General features: G+C 46.7%; 1 protein-coding gene across 1 annotated transcript; it reads right to left on the reverse strand.

Moving 5' to 3' along the window:
* Positions 1 to 9,813: 9,813 nt before the first annotated feature.
* On the reverse strand, positions 9,814 to 10,443 carry LOC100836022. The gene has a single exon (XM_003568239.4). It carries the CDS (start codon positions 10,327 to 10,329, stop codon positions 10,048 to 10,050), a length of 282 nt encoding a protein of 93 aa, XP_003568287.1. The 5' UTR covers positions 10,330 to 10,443; the 3' UTR covers positions 9,814 to 10,047.
* Positions 10,444 to 10,652: the final 209 nt, after the last annotated feature.

Genomic DNA, 10,652 nt, shown 5'->3' on the forward strand with positions numbered 1-10,652 from the left:
GCGGACGGCCGTGATTGGAAATGGATCCCTGATCCTGCGGTGGATAACGTGCCACGAGGCACAGGGGTCCAGGTCATGGGGCCCACGAGCTTGGAGTTTGGACAGTCTTGGGCTGCGCCAAAGATGTCGAAGAAAAAAGAGACGAGAGATTCGGAAAATATTCCATCTTACTGTCATCTTGCAGTAACATATGATAAGACATCATATTAACGGATAGAAAACTAGTAAAAGACGGGATCATTTTGTCAAATCACTAATCGCAGAAACGGCCAACATGTCGGCTCGGCGTGTTCACTTTCATTCAACACGCAAAGGATGTTTCAGCCGTGTGAGCATCTGAATATTTTCTTTCTCATTCCTGCGGGACGGGGAGTGTAAAAGTGTTAGCATACTACCTACTCATCGGCTCCGCAAATGGACATGGGTTGGGTCAGTCTGCTTTCTACTTACCAAGCTGCTACAAATACCGAGATATGGGTTACAGAAAGACTTGGCTAGGAATTGGACGGCTTCGGCCTCCCTGCTTCTGTCTTCTTCCTCCTCATGTTCCTTCTCTTCTTCATATCTAACCACTAGAACTCTATGAATCCATGGCTTGTAATCCTAATTGATGAATAATAGATTCATGTGAGTAAAAAGTTGTTAACATTTTGGTGTCAGAGCCCTAGATCCCCAACCACGACCAAATTCGAGCCAAACATTCTTCTCCACATCCAAGTCTGGATCCACCTCTCCAGCATGTCGTTTGGATCCGCTTGGGCTGCTTGGCCGGATCGTGACTTCGCGTTGGTGAAGGAATACAGGAGGCAGCGCCTTCAAGGGTGGGGGGATCAGGCCGCACGGCGTCGCGCCGAGTTCACTGCCCGCATTCCAAGCATCGCGGCGCAGGTGGCCTCGGATGTGTCTGCGGCTATTGAAATAGCAATTCAGGCGCTGCAATCCGCCGCTGCTTCTACTTCTTCGCTCGTTGACAACGCCATATCCTCCCAGACGATCAACAACCTCGACGTTGGGGCGCCTGCCTATGGTACCACGAGGACAGAGCCCTCGTCAGGCCACGCGAGTGTGACGCCGACCTCCGCTCTGGCTGCGCCCGTGGGGCAGCATGAGGACTGAAAGATCGGTATGGTCGACTAGAGGGGGGTGGGGTGAATAGGAGACTTACAAATTTTAACTTTTTTTTTCTTGAAAGATACAAACACTTAATCCTAGGGCTTTCTAGATTCTCTAAAATGAATGCAACCCTAGTATGAAGTGCAATAGTCGAAGCACTAGCTGAAGCAAAATATAGGCAATGAAGTAAAGCAAGTAAGTAACGAGGCAAGTATGATACCACAAGGGAAGACGAAGATTTCACCGGAGTTCCACCTATTGGGATCGGTGTATGTCTCCGTTTGGAGGAGTGCTCTACCACAAAGGGAGAGACGCCACGAAGGCTCACTCTATTCTCCAACTCACCACACCACAAAGGTGAGATGAGCTCTCACAACACCACAAAGTCGAAGTGAGTTCCACTAATGGCTTCCTTGAAGGCGAATGCTGAACCTTTACAAACAAGGAGAAGGGCACGAATCCACAACTAAATTGAAGTCTCCTTCCCAAATTCTCAAACACCTCCTCACAAGATTGGAGTGCTTGAAAAGACACCTTCTGGCTAGGGATCCTAAAATCCCAAGAGTAACAAAATCCACCAAGGAAAACGGAGGGGAATCAACTTTTGATTTGGTGAAACCCTAGATCGAGCTCTTCTCAACCTTTCCTCAAAGTATTAGCTAGGGGGAAGCACTAGGGAGGGAGATCTCGAGATTTGAAGCTTTGGAGGTGAAGAACGCTTGCAGGAATGAGTCACGAACCGTTGGGGACGAAGACCCTCTTTTAGAGGATCCCCGATTTCTGCCCGTTATGTGCAATTTCTGCACAGGGCGGTACTACCGCGAGCGGTAGTGCAGCCCCGGTACCGTGCCAGTGCCGCTATATGTCAGTAGCGTTTTGCTACCTCATAGCACCGGTGCGGTACTACCGTGACCGGTACTACCGGCCTGGGATGACCGGTACTGCCGTCCTGGATAGGAAAAACAGGCAGAACCCTTTGGTTCAAGAATAGGTTTTAGCTAATCTTCACCGGTGGGATTGAGACTATCTGATGGGTGCAATTTGGTGGTTGTGTGTACGTGAAATTGATTCACCCAAGCCTTCCCAGATGGACTCCCTCTTTATAGAACGGATTTTCCTACGACTCAATATAAATAAAAAGCCGTAAATTCTTCTACGCTTCTTTACTTTGAGGGCAACGAACCGCTTTGCTTGATTATATATAATTTCTGAAAACACTTAGCATACGGTTAGTCCACATATTAAGTTGCCATTAACACCAAAACTCATTAGGGATCGAAATGCCCTTCCAAGGACCTTGACCTCGCCCTCGCGTCGCCCGCTACCTGTTCGTCATTATGTCCAGCCGGGGACATGAGTTCTGCAGCTGCTTCGGTGGAGGCGTATGGGGTGCTTGGCGAAGAGGCTTCGGCTGCCTGCAGTGTGCTGGCGAGTCCAAATCGCACCGGTGACCTACATGTGGGGGCTGCCTCCATCACCACGACGGTGGAGCCTGGTTGGGTGATGGTGTCCCCAGCTTGCACGTGCGTGGCGCACGACGATTACCTCGCCCACCCGCTACCCGCCACCTGTTTGTGCTTATGTGCAGCTGGCAACACAAGCTCTGGAGCGACCTCTTGGACGACATGTGAGGGCGATCAATAGCTCGCCGGGCTTACTGGAGACAGCAACATCCACCTCGTTGCACAACATCTGTGTTCAGTGCCCATACGGACACCGGACATTGTTGGTGTGGTGGTCTGTGTGCCGCCGATGGCTACTCCAGACGAAGGCATCTCAATGATTGCCAAGGTGCCTGCAAGGTGTGCTACACTGGGTCCTAGCCCCGTCGTCTCTTTCATCAACTTGGGGACCAACAACGGCGCATCGATTGATCACAGCTTCATTACCAGCTTGTCTGCAATGTCACTTGCTTCGGCCGCACTCGGTGTCCATGGTCGGAAAATTGTGAACATGTACGAGGTAGCTCTGCCCCTTAAGTTGCTGGAGTTGACAATGTTGGAGACCAAGGAACATATCTTCTCATACGACACATCTATGGATCACCTTCAGGGAAAGTTTAGTAGCAGATGTTCAGTTCTCGGTTGTGCAACAACTAGCTCAATTTCCTCTCTGCAATGGGACCCAGGGAAGCCAAAAAGGGCATCCAGGTCCAGTGATCCTATCATAGGCAGAGATATTGCTTTGGATGCATATGTTAAGAACCTGGATGAGGATTCAACTCTCCGTTACAACCATAACCAGAAACGAAGGTATGCAAGCAACCAAAAATATTCTTGGCTTATTCAACCGTCTTGTTCAAGTGGGACTGTGATAGCCAAGAATTCTTGTCCGGGAATCTGTGTAGAACTGCTCCAGTATCAGTTCGACAGTGTCAGGATATTCGTTAGGCAATATGAGGACAGTCTTGTTGTTGGTGCTCCGATTTATATTGCAATTTGTGTTGAAAGAGTGGCCTTTGAGGACTTTCTGTTGGGGTCTTCTGCTGTCCGGAGCAATTTTCAGTGGCAGTATCCTGAACCTTACATACCATATCCTTCGACACATAAAAAACAATTCCGTGGCTTGCATTCTGTTTTCATGATTGCTACAAGCCATTCATTGTTACTCTTCCCTTGGGATCCAGGAGCTCAAGTAGCCAGCATATGGTACACGTTGTGCCCTCAAGGAAATGAGTGCATTATTCTTTTTGATACTGCTAGTGTTGGTACAACATTGCAAAACATATATGCCAATCAAGGAGAGTTTATTTTCAGTTCCAAGTTCACGAAGTTGTTTGCTTCCTCTTTGCAATTGTGTGAGTCGTGGGCTTCTTGGAAGCAGTGGCAGTGCTACATGAGCTACTACAAGACTAATTGCTGCAGGTCCATGTATATACTCTTGACAGCAGGTTCAGCTATGGCCATCATCAGTCCTACAATATTGGAGTATTTGGTGCAGTCATGCTATGCTGGACAGGCTTGCGTTAGTGATTCTGCTTCTCTGTGCTGGAAAATTGCATGGTACAACACCTCTGAGCAAGGTGCTATGGATTGCTTGGATTCCGGAGGCAGTCTAATTCTTTCCAGTGGATATCATGTTGAGAAAGATGGTGACAAGGTTGGTTCGACCATTCCATGGGATCCTGGTGGTTCCGTCTAGTAGCGGCTTGGGGGCAAGCTGCCTTTTAAGGAAGGGAGAATGTTAGCATACTACCTACGCATCGGCTCGGCAAATGGACATGGACTGGGCCGGCCCGCTTTCTACTTACCAAGCTGCTACAAATACCGAGATATGGGCTACAGGAAGACTTGGCTAGGAACTGGACGGCTTCGGCCTCCCTACTTCTGTCTTCTTCCTCCTCACGTTCCTTCTCTTCTTCATATCTAAGCTCTAGAACTCTATGAATCCATGGCTTGTAATCCTAATTGATGAATAATAGATTCATGTGAGTAAAATGTTGTTAACAAAAAGGTTCGCGCGGTGTAAAATTCAGAGAAAACTGTCTTGAGATTTTTTTTATTTTTTTTGAGAATTGAACTACGCGTGTGGCTAGAAAACTCAGGCATATCTTCTTTAGAGCACAAGCATGTGAAATGATTCATTTCAGTAGAAACAGATGAAATTTCTGCTTTCAAAAGAGGCCTAAATTTGTATGGTGACGAAAATAATGGAATTGTGAAATACTGAAGCGGTGCTATGATGCAGCAAGGGTGAAGAGTACTTCCTCCGATCCTAAATTGTTGTCGAAATATTACATGTATCTAGACGCTTTTTAAGAATAGATATATCCATATTTGGTCAAATTTGAGACAAGAATTTAGGATCGGAGGAAGTATTTTCAAATGATGTGGAAAATAGACCCAAAATAACCGGACACCGGCATCATTTGTCTTCGTCCACTTGCAAAAAGGAGAAGGTTCAAGTTTACTACTCCATACTACAAGACAATATCACTAAAAAGAAAATGTTGATGCTACATCGACACGGTCACTAGGATCTTTAACAAATTTAGGTCACGAAAAAAATCAAAGGCCATGGACGAAGATGGCAAAGAACCCCAGTGTATTAACCTCGTGAGGTCATCACATTCCCACGCACGCATGCAGAATTGGTCAATCGCGTGATCCTATCTTGGCCAAGGTCATGTACGACGTAGCTGTCACAATATCAGATCACCCGCTTTGAGAAGAGAAAAAGGAGAGCGAAGCATCTCTTGACTCTAACGTCCTTGTCTTACAAGAAGAGAATGGAAAATGAGCCCTAAGTAGAAAACGTTGACAACCTTAATCACCTAGAGCTCGAAATAGATCAGATAATTGAGACCGAAAGATGCAAGAAAAACCCTGGGCATCGTGTTCAAATATTCAAACTGTATGCGCCACACTAACTGAACTGAACTTGGAATGTTTGGTTGACCAAAACAGAGAGATCCCATGAGAGATTTCTCGACTGTCTTTTTCGAAACGGAGATTCTCGACTGTCTTTATGGACAACAATTCGAGCAGGATTTCATATTTCCATACTCAATTGACGTAGTCACGGAAGACCTCGAGTGAAATCTCAGGAGGGCTCGTTTCCTGCAGACACACCTAAAAATGCCATTGATGAGCTCCCTGTTGAACATGTCCTTTGAGGATTGAGCTGGCAATGGCATGCAGCATCTTGCTCCTTTCTGGTGGCCTTCACAAAACAAGTGCATTGTTTTTTTTTTTTGAGAATGGAACAAGTGCATTGTTAAGGTACAGAGCCACCGATGGGCCAAGCCTGGGCTAGCTCAACCCAATCGCCATGCTCATGTATTTTATTTTATCTTTTGCCTTTTCTTTGGAAGAATTGCACGGGAGGTTTGGGCCTGGCCTTGGCCGTAGGTCTTTCTTCGTCTAAAGTTTTTTAAAAATATATATTGCTAAAAATGAGATGTGTTTAGGTACACCCTTCTCTCTCTCCGTCCCTTCCTTCCTCCAAGAAAGGACACTTTTCTCCAAATTAAACTTTCAAATGCATTAAGTATCATTTCCCTCACCTGAACATTCAAATGCACCTTAACAAGTGTGTGTTGTACTTACATGGGTTGAATATAAGTTTTGTTCCGTTATCTGATGATTGTGGATACCGGTCGAAAGACCGTTTGGAAAAGAAAAAAAAAAGTTTGCCTCAATGAAGGTTGTTGAGGCGATAGAAGATCAAGACTAATACATGCATTACGATAACAAAATGTTTTCAATCCTATGCGTGCGGCGGCGGCGGCGGCGGCGGTGGTGGTGGTGTGGGTGGGTGGGTGGGGGGCTATCAAGTAGCAAGGATTCTACACTTGCAGATTGGTGGGTGGGTATTCACCTGCACGGCAGAGCCCAGCGGGTTCTAGCGACCTTAGGTCAATTTGGAAGCATAGGAACATTATTTTGTTCGTCGGTTCAAACCCAAACACCAAGGATCGAAGTTCTACAGGCCATTCATTCGGAGGAGGGTCTTGGCTTGGGCCAAGCCAGGAAGGCAACTTGAACTCCTTCCCGACAGCTAGGAGGCCAATGTCGAGAGGACCAGTGTGGGGTAATTTGTAATCCGATCTACCTTCTAGAGTTGTAACCTCTTTTCGGTCTTCTTAAATGGTAAAGAGGCCAATGTCGAGAGGACCAGTGTGCATTGCTTTAGAGAAGAAGATAAAGCAAGTACCTCATGAGGCTGTGTTTCCTTTTTTTTGGAAAGCTCGTGAGCTTGTTTGATGACGTAGAATACATGTATTTAGTCTTAGTTTGGCATTACGGTGGATTATCATAATCTAGTTTTTTCCGTCCGCATTTCACTACTTCGTGTCTGGATAACAACCTTTTTCCTACTTTCATGTTCATTTTTCCACAACAAATTATAAAATAAGTTTAGCTGATGACAGTTCAGCAACGGTAAAACTAACTCTTAGTCTAGGGTGGGCATAAAAACCAAGAAACCGAAACCGATCACCAAAAAACCGAGAACCGAAGCCGATTAGACCGAAAAACCGTTCAAAATTTCGGGTTTGAGATCTGAAAAACCGAACTTTTTTCGGCAGTTCGGTCATTGTCCTCGGTAACCGAAATACCCGAACTAACTGAATTATAAGTGGCCCAGCCAGACTAGACCAAGCCCATCTAGCCTTGTAGAAAAACCCCATCGTCAGGCCCACTCCGCTAATCCGCTTCCAGCCGCACGACCTCGGGCCTGAACGACACAACGTGCGACCTCCACTGCTAATCTCCCGATTCCCCGCTTCCTCTCCTGTTCCCGATTCCTCTCGCTCCGCGTCGATTCGTTTCCTCTCCCGATTCCCCGTCTACCGACCTCTAGTATCCCGGCCACCAGCGGCGCCACGCCGGATCCAGCAGTCGTGAGCGGCGGCCGTGGCCCGTGGGTGCCACGCTGACTCCAGGAACTGTTGGACTACCGCAGCCGTCGCTCGTCCTCCCTTCTCCAACCGCTCGGGGCAGGGTGGCCGCACGCCCGCAGCGACGGAAGTTTCCTCTCTACTGCATATTTCGGTTTTGTTCGGTTAAAACCGAGAACCGAACCGAACTTCCGCGGACCGAATTTTCGGTCAGCAACTTTGAGAGGAACCGATCGGTTAGCGTTTTTTGAGAAACCAAATTCTTCGAAAACCCGAAGAACCGAACCGATCGGTTCGGTCTAACCAAACGCCCACCCCTAGGCCTCAGTGGTCGAGGGATACTTGATTTGTTTTACAATTTACGGTCAATTGTACGGAGGACAAATTGTCTCGGCCGTCACGACTTGCGCGCGTCGCATTAATGTTTCCTTGCCGCAACCGAGCACAATAATAGGCGATGAGATTTTCTTGGATGAAAAACAGCCGATAAGATCGCTCCATCATAGGCTGGCTGCATTCTTTCAACGCAGAAAATAAGAGAAAGACATGGTTGGTTGCAGCCGTGCAGACTGCACGTACGTTAATCCATCCAACACCAGAGCCATCAAATCGATCAACATGATCACCTTACCCGCCTCGCCGCCTGATGCCATGGATCCGTGATGCGTAGAGACGTTCCAGATCGAGATCAGATCTGCATGAGGAGAAGCCCGAAAGCGACCGGCCATAAAAAGCACGCAATCATCGTGCCAAAAATATGCGTGTACCCCTGGAGTACAGCCGTACAGGTGGTACAACAACGTACAGATCCTGATCTGTTTGAGTAGGTACGTACATTATTGGAGTATATGCTATGCTCTTCTTTTTTTACGGAATTATTGTGCCATACGATTACTCTGCTATATACGCAGAGGGGAGAACGTGCATGCGTGGCTGGATTATCGGTTATGCACAGCCCACTTGGGTTGGAGAAAGAAAGGAGTTTTGGGGTGAACATGCTCGTGTTTCGTGAATCAGGGACAGGGCACTCGCTGTTTCATTTTCTACGTTTGGTGCCACTGCTCGGGTATACGGAGTAAGTACTAAACAAGTGCGCCTTCTTACGCCTACGGATGACGAAGATTAAGAATTATGGATTCATGAATTTCACCGATTTTCTAGTCAAGAGACCTCTTTGATTAGTAGGATTTCAGAAAAAACAGGACTATGAAAATCCTAGGATTTGAATAATGTTAAACCATACATAATTCAAAACAGAGAAATACGTATATGAGTTCTTTGGCAGGACCACAGGAAAATGCAGGAAGTTGTTTTAAGGACTACTCCGTATTTGCTAGTCATAGCTGCTTTAGGTAGAAATGAAAAAATTCCATTTAGTTGGACTTGATGGAAATTTTCTTTGAAATTGCATAAAACTGGTCCATAGAAAAATATTCTTATGGTTTTAGATGCTTGATCGTCTCGTTGCGAGAACCAATACACACTTTGGATTATGGTGTCGGTTTCATTTTGCTAAATTTTCTTTAAGTTTCACACTGAAGGTAATTTTCAGTTTCCACTGTCACTGAATCATAGGAGGAACACTCGTATCGACTAACAAGTTACATCTAGCGGACCGTAGACAACCCTAACCGATGTAAATTTCAGGGGAATACATTCCGGTTATGAGTCTGTTGGACCCATCTAAACAAGGGAGCAACTGATTTCAGGGCTCTAGTTTGGGACACATTATGTTCTGCTAGACCCGAGAAATAAGAATTTCTAGGTTGACGTTGACAACGCAAACCGTCTCATCGACTTTGAGATTTGCACAACTGCCTCGTGTTTTTCCGTCTGTTTTTATGTAAATGGATGGTCACTTCGTCTACTAAAAATTGCTATTCATCGTAAAAAATGTCACACATTTTATATTAACTTAGTACAAATTTTGTACCAAATGGATGGCACTTTTTATACTAAATCGGAGAGACTATTTCTTTTCGACTGTGGCGTAGTCGAACCCATTAAGTTTCTCCTGAACGAAATATAACATGCGCAATGGTGCCGTGGTTATTACGAATAACTCGGGAGCGATAGCTACTGATCCCAAAGGAGACCCGACCAAATATCTTTACAGAAGCGAAGTTGAGCCGTGAACCCCGTCTTCAATAGAAAGGGAGAGGATTGAAAGCATATAACTCGATATTGGATGCGGCATGACTGAAAATTAACATAATCGCTATCAAATTGTCCGCTAGAAGTGCCTTTTGATGCGAAATTTGTACCCCACCCAGCCCTCCCATGCCAAAACTTTGCCACCTATTCGTGGATAAACATCGGAAAATAATTGGTTTTCCTTTCACGCTAAGGACGCAGCTGCATGTCATCCAAGCAGGTAAAACCTTAACAGCAACATGAATGCGAAAACAGTACCAGAGTCCAAACACACGATTAGCAGTTCTTCAAGTGCTTCAGCATGGAGAAGAACTCGTACATAGTCACATCTTACATGCACGTATGTCTTTTGATTAGAAGAAGAAAAGGGAAGCAGCAAGCAAGACACGGACCCACCAGTACGGAGTACGTATTCACAACACCGTACGCGTATTTCTAGTTTAGGCGCCGATCTTGTAGCCGCCGCCGCCTCCGCCGCCGATGTCCTCCTTGATCATCTCGAGGTCCCTGGAGGAGGCCACGGCCATGGACATGGCCCGCCGGTGGTGGCGCCCCGCCGCGGGCCTCGCCTGCTGCTGGAGCTCGCCCGCGCCGCCGTCCGGCGACGCCTTCCTGTTCTCGCCGCCGGCCGCGACGTCTTCGAGGTCCGCGAAGTTCTCCGGGAGCACGAACACGCTCTGCGACGCCCTCCGCTGGTGACGCCCGGGCCGCTGTGACGACATGCTCGGAGGATGGACGAAGCTGCTACAGGTTAATTGGCGCTGTGTACTTCGCTTTGGACACTTTGGTCTTCGGGTCTGTGCAATGGCGTGGGAGTGAGCAGAGAGCAGGGGAGGTCAGGCTTTTATACAAGGAGAGAGGCACGCTGAAAAGTCATAATCTGTTTACGCGTGCCAACCTTGTATTTGTAACTTAGTGAAAACCATACTACCATGGAGTTCCAAAAATGGAGAAATAAAATCTTGCCCGTAGAAATCAGGTAGAAATATGTGCATGTAAATTTTGGTGAGAATATATGATATTACTCCGTATGATTATTCGTGGC

Source organism: Brachypodium distachyon, chromosome 2, assembly GCF_000005505.3.
Source record: "Brachypodium distachyon strain Bd21 chromosome 2, Brachypodium_distachyon_v3.0, whole genome shotgun sequence".
NCBI classification, from domain to species: Eukaryota; Viridiplantae; Streptophyta; class Magnoliopsida; order Poales; family Poaceae; genus Brachypodium; species Brachypodium distachyon.